Here is a 20,318-nt window from a genome sequence, read left to right on the forward strand (position 1 = left end):
GAAAGACGCCATCTTTTTCCTTGCACATTGCAGTGCTAGCTCCTCGTGAGTTTTTGATTACATGGCTGAGCGACTGTAGGCCTGTAAGCTTAAGATCAGGGAGGAGTCAGCGAGAAAGAAGAGGAGCTCGGAGAAGTTTCACTAGTGTACGTCTCGTGTCTCAGAAGTAAAATGTTCTCATCAAGTCCGATTTCAAACAGTCAAATAAACTGTAACCTGAAAGCCTCAATGTGTGTTAACATCAACATTTCCTTTCATTTCTCTGTCTGTTGATCGGGAGTTAAACTGTGAATTTAATAACAGCCATGTATTAAGCATGAAGCTAAAAGCCTAATATGTCAAAAACACAATATTTGAGTAAAAGAAAGGCTTTAACATAAAGCTAAACTTCCCTCTGTCTTTTCATAAGTCAGAGGGATTTCACATGAGCAGAAGCAAGTGAAGATTAGATGAGAGAAGACTTCCTGTTCTTGGTGGCGTAGCTGAAATGAGACTTCCTGCCACCAAACGTTAAGGTAAAAGCAGGCTCTTTTGGTGTGACATCACTTCGTCTTGCTTGACTGGAAACCAGAGGCGAGGTTTAGGGTTAGGGGAACAAGTCCAGGAAGCTGCGTCCACTGATAACACAGAAAACGTATGTAGCTTTAAAATAACGTAATTTCGCTTATTTTCTGTTAGAATTTACTTAAGAATTGGAAATAGGGCTTCGGTTTGGCTCGTGAATATCTGCCCGTTGGTCCCCTCTAGGACTGTACTGTATGGTGTCAAGCCGTACACGCCCTAAGTCCTGGACATGGCAGGTCTCTGTGGTCTCAAGATCCTGCTGCTCTGGGCTGGGATCATCAGTTTAGCCAACTGTAAGTATCCGTCTTCATCTTCTTCACGAAGGAAAGGAAAAGCATTGGTGTTTTAATATGTTGTGTCCTTGTGTCTGTCGTCTGAAAGTCTTCTGGAAGAATACAAAATCCAGCTTGAGGTGATGAGGGCTCTTATTCTAAACTCCTAATTTAGTTGCTTTTGAAATTGTAGCATATTGTTGATTGTGTTCATGAGAAAAGGTGAAACACTTTCCATGCCTCAGATAGAGAGATGAATCAGTCAGCGCAAACGCTTGACAATTTGCTCTTTCTTTTTTGTTAAACTGGAAAACATCCCTGCACAAAATGTAATCATTTTAAGTAAAAACCGAGGGCGGAAATGACAAGCTACAGTATATCATCTCTTTGAGTTGCGCCTCCGTTTGTGCTACTTCACGTTTCTTTAACTTTCCAAACCCAGGAACACAAGACATTACAGCACACAGTTGTGATGTGAGAAGCTGATAAGTGACAGCTTTGTGAGCCCCTTTGGCAAAAGAATAAACAGTTGTGTTCATTCAAAGAGAGCTGTTAATAAGAAGACTCTTTAAAACGTGTTCTTTCATTTGGTACAAAGCTGTGGGAATTTTTGCAATCATGTTTCTGTTCTGCTTTGTGTGTGTGTGTGTGTGTGTGTGTGTGTGTGTGTGTGTGTGTGTGTGTGTGTGTGTGTGTGTGTGTGTGTGTGTGTGTGTCTGTCTGTCTGTCAGAGATGAGAGGATTTGTTTTCTGGGTGTGTCCCTGCAAGCTCTTCACTTCAACCCTAGTGGCTGTAGGTGTTGTATATGATACATATCTGTGTGCGTGTGTGCGTGTGTGCGTGTGCATATGTGCGTGTGTTAAGTCAGACCCACCTTGCTGCCTCTTGCATCACTCAGAGTTCTGCTACTTTTCAGCACATCAAATAATTTCTGCTATCTTCAGCGGAGACGTCTGTATTCATGAGCTGAATGAACCCTTCAATCTATTTGTTTCACTCTGCTGTCTTTAATGTCAATCAGGGTCAGCATGTGTTGTTTATGTCTAACATACAGTATTTCTCAGCTTAGTTAGCGAGGTGAGTCATCATGGTACACCGCATCAACAGACATTTTTATTTATATATGTCTTCTCTTTTCCATTGATCGAGCATCTTTTTTTAAATAATTAAAACACTGTACAGTGAAGTAGCAATATTTCATAATAGCAATGACGCTGTGTTTTATTCATTTTGTTTCAATTTAGTTATCCTAACATGAATATCATACTGTATAAGTATTGGGTAATATTAACTTAGTATTACTCAAATACTGTACATCAGTATGATGTAGTTTTCTTTGTGGTATTTTATACTATATGCCGCTACATTTCAGAGGGGAAATTTGCACATTTTCTATGGTTTGAGAATGAGAATATGCAAAAACAACAATGCATAGATATACAGTAAATACAACATGTATTACCAGTAAATAAAAAAAACTAGAATCAGCCCCAACGGTGTGATATACTGCATGCCTCAGTGTGAAAATACTTTATTACAAGTCCTACATTCTAAATCCTACTTAATTAAAAGTATAGAAGTATTATCAGGTAAATCTACTTAAAAGTATCAAAATCAGGTCATGCTGTTTTTGAAGAAAAGTTCCCCTGTGAAGGGAGATAATTATTAAGCAGTAAATACTTCTGTCATGCAATGTGTACATGTATCACAAGTATGCATATGCATATTATGGTGTTTTACCATGATGTTAAAATATGAGAAGCGCTTTCTCTGTTCACAGAAACTGGTCTAGATGCAAAATAGCTGCAAGCTTTATTTAGCTGTAGCAGGACAGAGTTGTCAAAATGTTGACCACTTCCGTGTTCCATTCTGAGTTTTCTTAATTTCCTGGCAGAGCAGAGCAGAGCAGAGCAGAGCAGAGCAGAGCAGAGCAGCAAGCAGGCTGAGACAGAGTGCAAGAAAATTACTTGAGAATTTGTGAAAAAAAGGGAACTGCAGTGCATAAAATGAAGAAGTGAGGTCAGAAATGTTAAACATGTGCGTGCTTGTTAATGCAAAATATGAGAAGAAAGTGGAGGCAGATAAAAAGTACCTGATGGTGGTAACTGATCGAGAGAAAACTGAAGCATGACAGACAGATCCAGACATCCTTTGCTAAATGTCAAGCAAATCAGCCATTTGGTCTTTTACTGTCACTAAATTGTGATTATTGAATACCTTCTCCATGGTCGCCCTGTCTCCCTTTTTCTACTTCTGCTTCTTTCTCAAACTTGGACAAAACTGCTCAGGACCTTGAACAGGCTGAAGTTACAGTATCACAGTTTTGTTTCACACTTGGCCATGAAGACACTGAACGAGAAACATTGGACCAAGTAGGCTTCACTTAAAACTATTTTTAAGAACTCAGTTATGATAAAAAACGCATGTTTGGATAGCTTGAAATATTCACAAGGCACGAGTGCGTCTCTCAAACCTTTCACTGAAACAATTCAAATGAGTCACTACAAAGTATGAAGTGGGAAATGTCACTGCAGAGAGCAAGCATCTCTGCTCGATATAGTGGAGCAAGAGCGCACAAACCCACATCCTGAGACTCATTTTTTAACTGACACCTCACACTCATTGCGATTATTATAAAGAACAAATGGACCAAACAGCCAAGAAGTATCTAGTATCTAGTCTTAAAATCAGGGACGTAGTGAGCAAACAGCCAAAGTATATTTACAAGCCTTTTTTATTCCATGTTATAATACTTATTCAACACAAATGTAATATCAGAATACAGAGTTTGATAGAAATGCAGAAATATTATTAGAAATAATATCAGGTGACGCTGTCATTTCTAATAACTAAGAACGAGGGTACAAGAGAGAAAGTCCATTTGTGCTTTAAGCTTTGAGCTTGTGATCTGTGCAAACTGAAAGCAATTGTACAAGTATGGAGAGGTTCTAGGTTTCAGTGCAAAGCAGGAAATTGTGGTTTGCTTTTTTTTTCTTTTCGAAATAGCAAGTGTGGCTCCTTGCAGCATTGTTATAGCAACCTCATGCAGAACTTCAGAGGAAAATGGTTGCTTTCCTCTGTTTGACCTGACAATGCTTTTGGCCCTGCAGGAAGAGTTTTATCCGTCTGATAAAGTGGACACTTTAATAAGACTCAACATAAAGAACAAATCACACTTTTTGATGTTATTTGTCTCTTTCATTTTCTGCATATTCTATGCACTACACTCTACTCTTTCACGACAAAAAAAGCTCTTATCATTTACATTTTTTCTCTTTGCAGGTCAAAATACAACAACATCAACAGGTGAGAGGGGAACACAAAAATATATAACATTCAATTATTATTATAATTAATAAAAATGTTTAATTCTAATTATGCCAACAGCTGTGCTTTACCTTGTGCGAGACCTTCACCTCACACTCTATTTAAGTCCGTCTTGTCTCTTCAGCACAATAATGTGCTCTATGCATAATGTGTGGCCGAAATATATCTTCTCACTGGTTTTTAAGTAGTTTGCTTGACATTCGCCTCAGTTTAAGTGACCTGACTCACCCAAGGTTTCAATGGCAGACACCAATAAACAGTTCCAAAGTAAAGTATCAGTATCAGAGAGCAACCTCTTATTGGAGGAATGCGAGGCCACAGTTACCGAGACAGTTATTTATGTACAAAACATGTAAATATCTTCCAGTTTGTGTTTGTCTGAGAACATTTTGCTTTGCCAAAGCAGTATGAAACGCTTATGTTAATACCGTGTGCAACTAATCTGCAATGGCGATTTTCGATTAAACCCAGTGCAGGAAGTAGTGTGACATTCAGAATGCTTACAGTGGTGCACTGGAAAGAAAAGTCTCTCTTCAGGTCTCATTTGTCTTAAGGTGTCCTTCACATTGTTTTTTATGCACTCTTTAATTTTTACATTCTGGGCTATTTTGCTTTCATGTTCTCTTTCAGACTAGTGGAAAGAAAACAGCCAAAATACACATTGAGGTGTTTATTTTACTACAATCTGTCTATTTTTGTCTGTAGATGTCTTCTACATTTATCCAAATGTATCATTAGATAATGCCCCATTGCATAATTTTAGAAAACTTGATATGGGGTGATAAAAAGATATATCCAAAATTCCCCTTGTAAAAACTTTTGACTCTAACATGTTGAAAGAATGAAACAAGAATCTTTAGCCTGGCTTTATCCAATGTTCAGATCACTGTTCTGGAAATGTATGCAAATTATCATATAATTTAATAACACAATGCAGCATTTGCATATTCAAACGTAACATTTCAGAAAAGCTGTATTACAAAATAATTGTCTTAATGTAAGTAATCAAATAGAGAAATTCCAAGGTGGTATCTAGTAGTTCATTATTTTTAGCCTTTTCACCTGCTGTGTCTCCTTAACTGGCCTGCTTTTAACTGTGCTAAAGCAAACTAACAATGACTGACTGCAACGTATATATATATAGTAGAGTGTACATTTAGACCCTTATAATGGAAAAGTACTCCAGTGAGGGTACATAGTGTTTGTGCTTATTATGTTAATTAAGTTATATACAGTAATGATCCCATGCTTGCTCACCCCATTAAATGCATTTATGGTTTTTGCTTCCCTGTCTAAAGTGCCTGCAAAGTGAGTCTACTGTAATATAAGAAAAAGCCAGATCGCTTCTGAAACAGGAATAGGAAAATAAATCTGTATGAATATGACATTTTCTGGAAAATTCGAAAAACTTCCATCTTATCCACTGATCCTCTTCATGGAAATATACTTAGAGTTTATTCTACAGTTTCTCTGAGAAAAAGTTGACGTCAAACTTGTCTTTTAAATCAGGCTGAGTCTCATCATGTCTGGTTTAATACTAGTACGTTTATTGACTCTGAAAAGAAGCTTATTTAGGTAGCTATTGATGCAACGTTATGCCATCACTGTACCTCTGTTGACACAATCCTGTTGAGGTTGGCAACTTTTAGGCAACCTGGTGAATGTTTTATCAAAGAAAGACAGCATTAAGTCCAAAAACAGGAAGTATTTGATCTCACAGCTACAGCTACAGCCATGCCGATTCCATTTCTGCAATTCTAACTGAGCACATCCAGCTGAACACTGCCTTTCCTTCTCTGAATATAAATTTGCTCTTGCCCAGTGCTACTATGTTTGTTTGTTTCACCTCTTCTCTTCGTGTTAAAACAAATGTGAGTGAAGGATAGACACGTAGCAACACCATATTTGTAACAAGAGGCAACAGGATTTATGTGGTCATCATCATTGGAGGGAAAATTGTAGCACCTTCTGATGAATGTAGGAGCGAGCATTAAGATACTGTGTTTGACCTGATCTTGGTTTTCTTGGAACACAGATGTTTCAACCACCTTACTTGCACGCACCACCACAAATTCCACTGTATCTACAATGACGAGCTTATCTGCCATCACCTCAACTCCACTCACCGTGACAAGAGATACTGTCACGCTCTCAAACACCTCAACTACTACCCGCAAACCTTCACCCACCTCACCAGCCACCACCTCAAACTCCTTAAGTCCAACGCCCAATTTAACCCACACGACCGGTAATGTATTCCCCCTCAGTTTTATTGGGAAAATGTGTGTTGCGTTCAGCATGATATTGCTGGTATCTGCATTATATCAGGTGAGACTGTTGGACTGTTAGTATTTCTACTTGAAGGTGACCTCCAGCATGCTCTCCATCTTACAGCCATTGCTTCTCCTGCAAGCATCACTCCCTCACCCAAACCAAGCACGCAAACAAACTCTCCGACAAACACCACTCAAAACCAGACTTCACCTGCAATCACCACGCCCAACACCACAGTCACTTCTACAAGCAAAGGTTGGATTTTTCTCCTTTCATGCCCTCCATTTGTCTTGTCGAGGACTGTGATAAGACAGTTATTTATACAAGTATAGACAACAGTTACTAACACTAGCACTGCTAAGGAATGGATTACTAGAAGTTCATGAAATACTTAAACTTGCTTCACTTGAAAGTTGCTTCGGAGGTTTCAAAGTTTTCTAATCATATATTAAAATTTGTTTCCTTTTCTAATCTCTTTTGAATGCGTTCTCCAGCCCCCACACAAGACAAAGTTGAGTGTGAGTATCAGTATTATTTTTCATCTTTACACTCATTTTAACAAACACACTTAACAAACCACTAATTATATCGTTTTTCCAACATCGACATGAGGAAGCGGTCTGAGATTAAAAGGTGTCATCAGGTGGTTTGTATTCACCACAGTAGGAGATTTTATAACTCTGTTGATTTTTGTGTTCAGGTTCTTACACAGTCAAACCCATGGAGACTGGCTTCCAGGTGTCAATGAACTCTACCGCTGCCAAATACACCATCAACTTTAGAGAAGACGGCACATCGGGCATCCCTATCGTTCAGTCCTTCAACCAAAGCCCTCATGAAATCAAACACCTGAAGCCCTGTACTGAATATGAGCTAAATGTGACGTTTACCGACAAAGGAACACTTTGTGGAACTAAAAATATAACTAAGACAATGAAAATGAGTGAGTAAAAATAATTCATATGGCTGAATTTAATTGTATCTTCTTTTAATCTATGAAATGAGACGAACAGACGGATGTGTGCAGATCATTTCACTTGTGTATTTCAGGTCAAGATAACGTTAAAGAGGACACCTCGAAGCATGGATATGTTTGTTACCAGAGTGACTGGGACATCGGTTCTTCACTGTCAACATCATATAATACTTCATTTGAGCCATGGGAAAGTGTCAATAAGACCTCCTGCTTCAAACCTCGTTACAATGACATATGCACAAATTTAACCTTCACTATGGAAAAGTGTGGGGAGAAATTTCAATTCAACAAAAGCATCATTGTTGGTATGTACAGTAGAGTCCTCGTGTGTTTTGAATTGCATGTGGTGTAGACCTTGTGTCATCATGTTTAGTGTGCTGTTTCCTTTTTTTTCTACAGAGTTCTTAGATCCAAGTCAAATAATTCACACGGTTCCAACTACACTTCCTGGAAAAATAGAACCACAATTACCTCCAAACTGCGAAACTCTCACCATTGATTACACCTGTCAGGGTAAGTGGAAAGACTGGAGGTGAAGAGACTTTGTCTGTCAGCAACATTATCAATGGATTCATATGGAAATCAATAGATACCATTTGCCACAGTAGATGCTCACACTGTAGTAACAGTTTTACTTAAAACAGAGTCTAAATTGTCTTTTGGGGTAAGAGAGAGTCGAGGTATTGCTTTGTGCACTCTGTAAATAGAATATTTATTCATTTGCTGTGAATGTGTTCACATTTGAGTCCAAGCGCTCATTGGCACCAAGATACAAATACCAGCAGTTGAAGAAAAGCCGTCATCCTTGTGTCTCCACAGATGAACTCAATGAGACAAAGGAACGGTCTGAGCTGGAGCCCTTCACAGACTACAGCTGTACTGGTCAGATTAAGGACAACGATGTTACCATAAAAAACACGACTATTGTCAAGTTCAGGATTGAGTGTGGTATGTTAATAATCACTTCTCCTCCGTGCAAGAACTTGTATCCTAAGATGACTTTGGGGTAAAGAACCGCTCCAAATGTTCAGTTCAGTGTTACAGATGTCTGATGTGTTCCAACAGATCTCAACATAGTCTTCACATATAGAAATGCCTCCGATAACTCCATTCAGTTGAGTTGGGTCACAACCAGTAAGGAGTGTGGAGGTGTCCTTCATGGTCTTAAGAAGCTTTCTTATGACTGCAGTTGTCATGAACAACCTCCCGACAATCACAAACACCGTAGTAAGTCAAAGTATTTAGAGTAACTATATTATCATTTGATTTATTTTACAGGAATGCACTTTTGGAAGTCTTTGGAGATCACTTTACTTGTCAGTTAACCTAAATAGTGAAACATACTGTGGACATTTGAATCAGTGCTTCGTGCTAACAATTCAGCATGCTGAGTGATCGTAGTGAAATAACCTGAGATGATAAAACAAATCACAGTTTGGTGAAGATTCACAGATGGACATGAAGTTTGATACAGAAATAACATTGACACATAAAAAAACAACTTAGCTCAATGTTGTTTTCTAATAGTACTAAATGTATACTCAAATGTAACTTGACCAACAAAACAATCTGCTGTTGTATTTTTCTGTTATTCTGTTTTTGTCGCCTTGTTGTTAAGTCAAACACAAACAAACTAATGAAACTATGTTGCAGATTCAGTTGACGCAAATCCATCAGGAGGAACGTGTACTATTTCAGGACTGAAACCATACACCGACTATTCCTGTGAAGTCCAAACCAAATACAACATGAATTTGATCGAACCAACTAACAAAACAACATACACAACTAAGGCTGGAAGTAAGTGTCTAAAAAAAGACTGACAATTTATTCATTACGGTTTTAGTAATACTATTTCTGAAAGCAAATTGTTCTATCCATTATTATAAATGACTTTATGTCATTTATCTGATTCCTTATCCTGTCTGTCTTTTTAAACATGTGGCATTAAATGATGATAACCAGACAGCAAATCAATCCCTGATACCGATACACATAACAGTATGTAGGCCTAGAGTATAAGAACACCACGCTTCCATTACAATGAACATAACAATGCAGCTCCAATCATTAGTGAAGTGCAGCGGTTACTCTGCGTGTTACTCTCTGTTACTGGACTAGAAATCTACCAGCTTCAGTCAGTCCTGACCTGTTTATTTATCACAGGTGGTGAGTAGAGTCTGGAGTCGGGTACCGGAGTAATTATTGACTAGAATTATAGATACATTCCAATTAATTAGTACAAATATAACAAACTAAAAGCATTAACATTACTTCATTACATTTGCATTCACTGTAAATCCTGTCTTTAAGAAATACATTTTTAAACAAACTACAACTTTGAAGTGGAATCCATCTTCTTTTATGTAATGTATGTGTCTGCCAATCATATACCATCTCTTAATGTATTTGTTTCCTGCTTTAACATCTACAGTTTACATTTCAGCACAGCTTTATTTAAAAAATACGACGCCTGTAAAGTCAGACCTACAGATCCTTCACACAACTTCCTGAACATAACAGCTGTGAGGGACAACAAGTTTAGAAGCCGTCATCGCTCATCATTTAGAGACGTACAAGAATACAGAATAATAACTAAATAATAATACATTTTCTAATTAGTATTTTTTTACTTTGCGTTTATGATTATTGTTTTTAAAGTAAATTGGATTATCTTTCTTTGCACGTTTTGTCTTTATATCACTACTGTCAACCAGGACAACCAATACAGCGACACATAATGATGCTTATCAGTGTTAAAACGGCTGTTAAAGCTCACTGTGAGTAAGTGTTGTAGCTAAAGGAAAATATCTTGTTTTTCTTCACTCTCTTAGTACCATCAGGAATTACTCAACTGAAGGTGGGCGTTCCAGAGCATAACGTGATAACAGTAACTTGTGCTATTGTTAAACCATGGAATGGGCCTAAGAAGGAGCAAGTCTTCAAGGCACATCTTGATGGTGACTGGGTTTCCAATAAGAAGTGTGAATTTGAATTCAAAAACCTGTATTACTCAACGAGATATACAGTGAAGGTTTGCATAATCCAAATTTTTGGTTTCACAAGATTATTATATCTTTATTCATCGTTTTGTTCAAATGCTATAATTCCTGATTGAGGGATTTTTTTGTGTTTCCAGGTGATGGCTTGCAATGGAGATCTTTGCAGCGTGCCCTGGACAACATCTGCTACCACTTCCTGTATGCGCTGTTCTAATTAATGCCAAAAATTGTCTCACATTGTTCAGTTGAAACATGTTTTGCTTTGACAGACGGTACACACATCCATTTCTATACATTGCACCTTTATGCCACCACTTTGACATTAGTTCTCCATCATTTTACAGATAATGACAAAGCTGTCATTGGGTTTCTGGTCTTCCTCATCATCCTTACGTCTGTGGCTCTGCTTCTGGTCATCTACAAGATTTACATTCTGAAGCGCAGAAAGTCCCAGTAAGGGTTATTCTCTCAGTTTGACTGTGATTGTTTGGTTTTACACATATACACATATCCAATACATATGTTTTCCTTTACAGTACACAAAGAGAACTATCACTGCATTGCAGACATAAACAGCATCACTGTTATAAAGCTCTTTATGTATGCCTTCTTTTTCCATTCTCTATATATAATGCCTGTATAATTACAATTATTTGGGGCCAATCATCACTATTTCTTTTTGTAATTTGCAGTGACCTGGTTGAAAACATGATGCTTATTTCTACAGCAAGTGAGTGGATTTTAGATTTGTTTTAGGATCCTGGATTTTCTCTTGAACCAGATGATTGAAGCGGATAAATGGCACTCACGTGTAGCAGCTACTGTTTTCAGATGATTTATGATGTTTGTAAAAATCGGAGTATACAGAAGTGTTCCTTTATTCCTTGTTAGATGTTTCAAGAGAAATAATTCATAAAAACACAGAAATATATTCAAATAGTTACTGTACTGTAATTTAGAGTAATGGCTCGTAATACATTACTTTTAGCACTACGTTGTTTCTGTATCTTATCTGCTGGCTGGTTTGCTGTTGTAGATGACGAGGAGAACCTAATGCCTATCGAGCCAATTGCAGCCGAGGTCCTGCTGGAAGCTTACAAGAGGAAGCTCGCTGATGAGGGCAGACTTTTCCTGGCAGAGTTTCAGGTTCATTTTATATCTTTGTTATTTTTGGAGCATTGCTTTTGGTATTTATTGGTCTTTATTGGATGTAACAGAGTGGCAAAGAGGGAGATGGTCAATTGCCTAGTAAAAGTCCAAGGCTGGACTTGAACTAATGAAGTTGTGCATGCTAAGGGCCTTGCCCACTTGTAGATTAGAAGTGTGGATGGTACTTTAGAATTGCTGCTTGGTGTTGACGTAACTTGTTTCTGCTTTCAGAGCATCCCCAGAATCTTCTCGAGGTACACCGTGAAAGAGGCCAAGAAACCCTGTAATGTCTCCAAGAACCGCTACGTGGACATCCTGCCATGTGAGTCTGTCCAACAACACCTGAGGCTTTTTAGATAAAAGAGATGAGATGAGACTCGCCAGATGTGTAATGTGTTTTATTATTTGCTGTTTTTAAACTTCACCAACAAAACAGTAAATCACACCATCGGTTGCAGCTAGGATTGTCTACACTCATAGATTTTGCTTAATGTATATAATGTGGCAGCTATTTCTTATGTGAATTCAACTATTTTGGGAAATGTTTCAAATAAGTGAGCAGGTTGTTTTTTTTCCAATATGTGAATCAATGTGAGATATACCTATTACATTTCATGTTATGTCTCCATAAACAGCTTCTTCAGTTCCAGAAAATGTACACACACTCCTCGTTCATTAAGGGTTGTTAAGGTGTCTTCTGTGATAAAAAAAAAAAGATCTATTTATTCATTTCCTGTTTTGAACCAGATGACTATAACCGTGTCCAGCTGACCACCGGAAATGGAGAGACAGGATGTGACTACATCAATGCCAGCTTCATTGATGTATGAAAAACACCCACATCTCACTACTACAGCTTTTACAACCACTGCTGCAGTCATAAGAATGATCAAACAACATACACATTTAAACATAGAAAAATAATAGCCAGAATAGCCATTTAAAGGACTACCTTTTGGCCTAACGGCACAGCTTTAGGGAGCTAAATATACACTTTTCTGATATTACACACCTTATTAAGCATCATTTGTTTTCCTCCTGCAGGGGTACAAGGAATCCAAAAAGTACATTGCAGCTCAAGGTAAAGTAAAGTTCTCATATTCTTCACACACTCAGTCAGCGCTATGTTTCTGGATGAGACTCTGAAGATATTCTGTATGTGCCGCAGGGCCGAAGGATGAGACTGTGAGTGACTTCTGGAGGATGGTCTGGGAGCAGCAGTCCTCCATCATTGTCATGGTAACACGCTGTGAAGAGGGAAACAGGGTAAGAACAGGAGTTTAAACTTTTTGTTGACTTTGAATATTGTCCTGCCTCCTCCTCTCCTCCTCCTCCTCTTGTCCCCGCGCTCACACTTCCTCCGTGTTTCAAAAGTTCCCAAAAAGAGGTGAGCTTATCAAAGGTCTGTTTGTACTGGTCCACTAAAAGACCTCAGGTACGCTCACCTATATTGTATGGCTCAGACAGTTGTGTTCAATTAGTATGTTCGTGTGTGTGTGTGTGTGTGTGTGTGTGTGTGTGTTGCCAGTTCCAGTTTTGCATTTTTGTATCTAATGCATGAAACAGTGTATAGAGTTTTGTAAGACGTGTGTTGCAGAATTGCAAACACAGTGCAAAGCAAAGTGTGTTTGTATTTGTAGTGCCTTTGTTTAAGGCATGGTTACAAAAGTTAATGTGTTGATGCTTAGGTATTCACTTTTAGTGTGGAGGCAATCACTAAAAAAAGTATAATTTTCCTCTAACTGACTGACTTGAGTCTGCTTGTAACACACTCACACCATAGCTCCTCGGCCACATGTAGGCTACTGTATCAGATATAGACAAGCCCAAAATTCACACTCATGCGCACATTGTTCTTATTTCTTGGAGACTGTTTGTACTTATCTGCTTTTAACATGCATCAACTGCATATTTGACATTTGGGTTAAAGTGCAACAGTGTTACTGATGTGTTACTGATGTGTTACTGATGTGTAAAATTAGTTGGTCACTCTCTTTCTCACCTCTCACATGTTGTGCTGCAGGTCAAGTGTGCGCAGTACTGGCCGTCTCCACACCGGGAGACAGAGATCTTTGAGGAGTTTATCGTGAAGCTGAACTCAGAGGACCATTGTCCGGATTACACCATTCGCCATCTCAGCCTATCTAATGTGAGTCTCCATCAAACGTTTAATATGGAAATGTATGTTCTCGCTTTTTCAATTGTGTGTGTACGCATGTGTGTGTGTGTAGAAGAAAAGGCCAGTATTTCTGTCCATCTTTATCTTAGTACACTTGATTGAATATTTATTATTCAGTGTTATCATATGTCTTTGTGCATATTTGCATAACCGCGTGTGTCTGCAGAGGAGGGAGAAGAACTCAGAGAGGGAGGTGACCCACATCCAGTTCATGAGCTGGCCGGACCACGGCGTCCCCGGGGAGCCACATCTCCTCCTGAAACTGAGAAGGCGTGTCAATGCTTTCAAGAATTTCTTCAGCGGCCCCATCATCGTTCACTGCAGGTAAGTTCAAGCTCCCATTTTAGATCAGCTAACATTCACTTCTGTTTATTCCAAATATCGACACGAGCAACATTTTAATTTGCTAATCGTAGCTGTGCTTTTGCTACGCTGGATTTTTCCAGTTTTTAGTGCATTACTGACTCAGCTGCACTCATTTGTACATTACATTCTGTATCGTCTTTTGTTCAATTTGTATATATCACAGTCATATACCTTCCTATTCACCCCCTTATAGAGTTATTGTTTATCTTTATATACAGTATAAGTCTTTATAAACGTGTGCTGCATTTAGTAGTACCTATACTGACTGAGTGAAAGTCCGTGTTCATAGCCAAGTAACTACAAACTGGACTCCTAATTCACATTCTCTGTACTAATGACCAGTCCTTAGACAGTGTTTTGCACACGGTAGATATCTTCAAGAGTCTTTTCAGGCACACCGCTGAACTTGCTTCATTGCATATAAATAGCTGTCGTTGGGTTTCAGGGGGTCTCATCAGGCCGTTTCCCGTCTATTTGCTTTCAAACTGATGCTTGACTTCATCTTTACTTGCCACTGATAGACATGTGTACCAACATGTATTAACACGATGCTATTCATGTGTAGCGCGGGAGTCGGCAGGACAGGCACCTACATCGGCATCGATGCCATGATGGAGGGTCTGGAGGCGGAGGGCAGAGTGGACATCTACGGCTACGTAGTTAGACTCCGCAGACAGAGATGTCTCATGGTTCAAGTCGAGGTGAGATATCAATTTAGCTCATATTTTAGGCACAGCGTGTGTCTCATTAGAGTTATACGTTAATTGGCTGAGTTTGTTGACACATATAAAGAATGTGACTCCAGGTCTCAGTGTATGTACTCACAGATCAAAGACCAAACGTACAGGAAGTAAAGCCACATGAACAAACAGCTAAACAAAGATAATTAAGCAAAAAGGTATACACAAGCATAGATACAGCCGGTATGTACAAACAAACATACACTGTATGCATAGAGGTTAATACAGTGTTACTTTACACTGCTGTACAAGATTATGGTCTGGTTAGTAACTACACTATCCAGAGCTTTTTATTCTGAGTTTATTAATGCATTATTTAAAAGCAGGTATATATCATTAATTCATTTCCAATACCTTTTATTTATTCTTTGTTTATAATGGCACACTGTTGAAAGTCTATAATAATTTTTGTGGCTCACTTCAGGATCTCGGCTTTATCTTTTGTCAATGTAGAGTTTGAATGTGTAACACTATGCATGCCTGATGAGTGTGATGGTGCTGTGGAGTGAAACAGTGCTCTCTAGCGCCCACCAGTGGGCAGAAGCTAAAAGATAGTTGTGCACAGTAATTAAGTACGTAAAATTATTTTTTTGTTGCACCTTTCAAAACTTATGTTAACAGCAGAATATAGCACAATAACAGCAAACCAATTGAAGCATCACAAATAAGGTACATGAGTCAAGAACTGCAGCAAAAAAGATCTTCATCTGTGACCCGGCACGTTTTCAGTCTTAAACTAGCAGGTGTTGTTCAGAGGACTTGAGTGGCCGAGCAGAGGTATGCAGCATTAGTAATTTATTGTACTCTGGAGCAAGACTATTCAAAGCCTTGTAGATGAGGAGGAGGGTCTGTTTATTCAATCTAAAACGTCACAGAGAAGGAGGCATGGGTAACAAGTTGTTAGCCATTGATTTGTAACCGTGTGGTTATACAGATGGGGGATTGTGTAGCTCAATAGCAGTTTGTGACCCCAAAGTGTATGTCCTTTGTTTTTTAAATGCATTTGTCTGCACGCAGGCCCAGTACATCCTGATTCACCAGGCGCTGCTGGAGCACAATCAGTTTGGAGAGACTGAGATCACTGTGTCTGAGCTCCACAGCACAGTGAGCACGCTAAAACAAAGCAGCTCAGGAAATGAACCCACCTTAATGGAGGACGAGTTTGAGGTATGGCACTCCACAACATTAGTGTTTCTGATCCCTTTAAAAACGATGCAAAAAATGTAGTCCTACCCTTTCTTATTATTTAATATGGAAGAAATTACAGACCTTCATATATCACTGGTGAATATCTTTGTCTTTGTCTTGTAATTCAGAGACTCCCCGTCTATAAAAACTGGAGGACAATCAACACAGGGACCGCAGAAGAGAACAAGAAGAAGAATCGCTCTTCATCTGTCATCCCATGTAAGTATCAGCTCAGCACAGGGAGAAATGACAAGTTAAACTATAGAATAACAACCGTAACATATCTGTGTATATGCACTATGTTTATAATGTGCATGCAATCATATACCAGAGTAATTATCTTCAATTTCACCTTCACTCAGATGACTACAACCGAGTGCTGCTGAAGCTCGATGAAGGACGCAGTCATGATAGTGACCCCAGTGAGCAAGATGAAGAAGACTCATCAGATGAGGAGAATGAGGAGTCCACTATATACATCAATGCCTCCCACATAGATGTATGTCTTTTTACTGGCACTTTCAGATTATTTACTAACATGTTTCGGCACACTGTACCTCCGACATGGACCTGGATGCCAGGACAAAAAAATAACAGCGTTTTGTTTAACTGCAGCAAGACAAACTGTTCTCCTGTTACCATCTTTCCTGTTGTAGCAGGTGTTATCTCATTAACTCTGAATGAATTCCCATCTTACATGCAGCCAGTTGAATTTCAAGACAAAGCTAATTGAATTTCCCACATCCTATTTGTCATGAGTGCGTACAACAATAGATGTGTGATGTGTTTTCTTGCCCACACAGGGATACTGGGGTCCACGTGCCTTCATCGCAGCGCAGACTCCCCTGCCAGACACCATGGCTGACTTCTGGTCGATGGTTTACCAGAAGAAAGCATCTACTATTGTCATGTTCTCAGACTGCAGTGAGGGAGATAAGGTATAGTATCATGCACATATCATGATATATAATGTTGTATGTACCTTGAATACGGAATACTCTATGCTCTTGGTGCATATACTGTATTGGAGGTACAATTGTTTTCTTATGCGTCTTCTTGTTTACAGGAGTCGGACTGTGCCTACTGGAATAAAGACAAGAAAACATTCGGGGACATTGAGGTGGAACTGGCAAGCACGGACACCTCCCCAGCTTTCATCAGCCGCAACATGCTGATGCGTCACGTCAAGGTAACACACAACAGCAACCTACTAACAAGGTCTGCCCGGCCGTATTCCCATATTTATCAGCATCAGCCTGTGATCCGACCGGTCATTTCAATGTAACAAGCTGTTTTAAACCCCACACTTCTGTCAACAGAGGAAAGAGAGTCGGCCAGTGAAACAGTTCCAGTTGCTGAAGTGGGCGAGCGGCGAGCTGCCGGAGAAAGCTCAAGATCTCACGGACATGATCAAGGAGATCAAGCACAGCTGTGGCGGCAGCAAATCACAGAAGAGCATGCCCATTGTGGTCCACTGCAAGTAAGACAACCTCACAGAAAATGTCCCCTGGAATCTTAAAGGGGACAGTGTGTGTATATAGCCACAACTTTTACAAGGAGCTTTCAAAGCTCAATTTCAGGCCTTTAATCTCTTTTGGAAGACAAATCCTCCCCACCGACTTTAGCTTCTGGGCAGATCCAAGTTGTGACTTCTACGAAGTCAGCTTATAGAGCTTGATAAAGGTCACAGATCATTTGACACCAAATTAAAGTATACAGTTACAGACCTTAGGTATTTGTAGAACAATATCAGCAGATTCTAATTTTAGCACCTAAAATTTGTCAGAACATTTTCGGGGACACTAGGTTTGTTACATTTTAACAAATCACCAATCATTTAAGAATCGTTTTCTTTATAAATGAATGGTATATATCATACTCGAATGTGTTTAATCAGAGAGGCAGTTAATCAGAGTTGGAGTGTCACCTTATTACAAGGAAGACGTGTTTATAATTCTCTTCTCTGTGGAGTTTCTTGTCTCCAGTAGAAATAGACTAGAGAAATTAAATCAGCCATAGGTTTGAATATGATCGTATAATTGGGCCCATATTTCTCAAGCTTCTAATAATTACAATTAAGGATGCTCTAAAGAGACAATTTAGCAGTCTGGCGTGAAAAATATATTTTCATTAAGCTACGTACAATAAAATGGAAGAGCAACATTTATGAACAGCTCTCATGATTAATCACATGTATGAACAGAACAGGAATAACCAATCAACATATCAATCAGTTATGTGTTTTTCTGCAAAAACATCGTTTATTCAAGTCTATTTTATTTGTCTGAAATCCTTAATATAGCCATGTAGCAATTAATTTGAAAGGATTAATAGGAACAAATAATAAACCTTCTGTGGTCGTGTGTGTGTGTTTGTGTGTGTGTGTGTGTGTGTGTGTGTGTGTGTGTGTGTGTGTGTGTGTGTCAGTGATGGCTCGTCCCGTTCAGGGATTTTCTGCGCTCTGTGGAACCTGCTGGACAGCGCTGAGACTGAGAAGCTGGTGGATGTTTTCCAGGTGGTCAAAACCCTACGCAAGGAGAGACAAGGCATGCTCTCCCACCTGGTAAGGAAGAGGAACCCAATAACCGTCAGCACACAGTGTCACAGCTTTAACTTCAAACAGTGTAGAGAGTGTAAAGTATTACAGCACTTGGCTGGTCAGTGACTCAATAATGTCAATAATTAACAGATGATGTTCTGCCAAGGTAGATGAGTTTTTGTGTACTTCTTACATACTGTGGTAGGTTTTACTAAAGGTTTAATGTATTGTTTATGTATTTAACTTCACCAGAAAACCAAATAATCTCTCCCCTTCAGTTTCTTTGCTTTTAATTTAATTTAAAGAAGAAGAATTATAGGAAATGTGAGCTTTAGTGAGTGTTTACGGCAGCAGGACGGTGTGTGATTGACTCACAATAAACTACGGTGCCCATGTTCATGTTCAACAATAGAGGTTTATAGCTCAGAGGATTCAGACACACTTGTTAGAAGGATAAATGAATTGTTGGTTTTGGTCTTTTCTGGCATTTTTTTGACAATAACAAAAAGATATAGAATATCGCAAGATGAGTCATACAAAGCTGTTTTCTGGTGCTCTTATTTGTGTATTGTAAAGAAAAGTAAAAAAGGTTTACTTTTCAGCACAGCACTGCATGATTATGCTTCTGCTAAACTCTGTCTGCGTCTCTTACAGGAGCAGTACCAGTTCTTGTACGAGGCCCTGGAGGGGGTCTTCCCTGTCCAGAACGGGGAAGTGAAAGCAGTACAGGCCTCTGCAGGCGACTCCGTCCAGGTTGTCAATGAAACCAAAGCAGCAGAGCCGCCAGCGGAGGAGAAGGTTGAGCAGCCAACCAGCACTACCAGCAACAACCAGCAGGCGGCAGCAGAGAGCACTCCTCTTGTGGCTGATGGAGGGAAGGAAGACAAAAGAGAGGAACCTGCAACAGAGACAGTACCACTAGAGGACACCAGCAACGCTGCCACTGTCACTGTGGAGGTCTGAGAGGGCTGGCTGGTGGTTGTGCCTTTTACTTTTGGGAATAAGCGCTTTAGTTGAATGCTTTCTTTTAATTACTTAACAGTATGAATGTATAAACATTGTAAAGCTTGTTGTGTTGACATTTGTTAAAGAATTTGATCAAAATTATGTCAATTTCCAAAAATATAATTTTTTTAAGTTATAAATATTTTTAGCAGAAAAGTGTAAGGATGCAAATAATAACTTCTGTGAGCAATGTTAACCAGAAATGCTGTCATCAAACTAGGGACCTTCGTGGGAGATTTTAAATTATACCTACAGTATATAAGTGCATGTTGAGTTTGAGTTAGTTTCTGTATTTTTTCCCTCCCTGAATAAACAGATTTTAACATCTACAGTTATAAACACACACACACACACACACACACACACACACACACACACACACACACACACACACACACACATATAGTTGTTCAGTTCAAAATTTGTCATATGACACTGTATAAAAAAGACACAAAAAAGTGCTTTTTATGTTGAGTATATGCATATTAACAATAAAGTTTCAATTTTCTGTATAGATTAACTTTATTTTGTTGGTTTCCCCAAGTAAATCAGCTTCTTACTATAATCAATCATCTACGTCACACGTGTCAAACTCAAGGCCCGCGGGCCGAATCCGGCCCGCCACGTCATTTTATGTGGCCCGCGAATCCACCATTTTTTTTTAAATTTTGGAAAAAAATTAAAAGTTAGACTTGAAAATAAAAATATCCCCATGGTCGAAATTATGAGATAGAAA

General features: G+C 39.0%; 1 protein-coding gene across 2 annotated transcripts; it reads left to right on the forward strand.

Moving 5' to 3' along the window:
* Positions 1-490: 490 nt before the first annotated feature.
* Positions 491-20,096, forward strand: ptprc (protein tyrosine phosphatase receptor type C). Of its 2 annotated transcripts, XM_076088255.1 has the most exons (32): positions 491-634; positions 748-857; positions 4,120-4,143; positions 6,200-6,412; positions 6,559-6,693; positions 6,933-6,956; positions 7,139-7,381; positions 7,489-7,719; positions 7,814-7,927; positions 8,234-8,362; positions 8,480-8,641; positions 9,068-9,214; positions 10,249-10,448; positions 10,554-10,614; positions 10,761-10,869; positions 11,109-11,146; positions 11,453-11,562; positions 11,797-11,887; positions 12,313-12,389; positions 12,610-12,646; positions 12,734-12,831; positions 13,589-13,714; positions 13,911-14,068; positions 14,676-14,811; positions 15,868-16,017; positions 16,167-16,257; positions 16,401-16,537; positions 16,842-16,976; positions 17,105-17,227; positions 17,358-17,518; positions 18,466-18,601; positions 19,232-20,096. In XM_076088255.1, exons 2-32 carry the CDS (start codon positions 794-796, stop codon positions 19,538-19,540), a joined length of 3,969 nt encoding a protein of 1,322 aa, XP_075944370.1. In that variant the 5' UTR covers positions 491-634; positions 748-793; the 3' UTR covers positions 19,541-20,096. The 2 variants fall into 2 exon arrangements, with proteins under 2 accessions (XP_075944370.1, XP_075944372.1); XM_076088257.1 differs by lacking the exon at positions 6,200-6,412 and having other exon boundaries at positions 492-634.
* Positions 20,097-20,318: the final 222 nt, after the last annotated feature.

Source organism: Anarhichas minor, unplaced genomic scaffold (genome assembly GCF_050575085.1).
Source record: "Anarhichas minor isolate MPS153535 unplaced genomic scaffold, ASM5057508v1 ptg000010l, whole genome shotgun sequence".
NCBI lineage: Eukaryota > Metazoa > Chordata > Actinopteri > Perciformes > Anarhichadidae > Anarhichas > Anarhichas minor.

Coding starts and splice junctions, on each gene's coding strand:
- ptprc (XM_076088255.1), top strand. CDS start 794: ATGGCAGGTCTCTGTGGTCTCAAGATCCTGCTGCTCTGGGCTGGGATC. Junction 11,563..11,796: donor TTTTCCTGGCAGAGTTTCAG/GTTCATTTTATA, acceptor TTCTGCTTTCAG/AGCATCCCCAGAATCTTCTC. Junction 12,647..12,733: donor AAAGTACATTGCAGCTCAAG/GTAAAGTAAAGT, acceptor TATGTGCCGCAG/GGCCGAAGGATGAGACTGTG.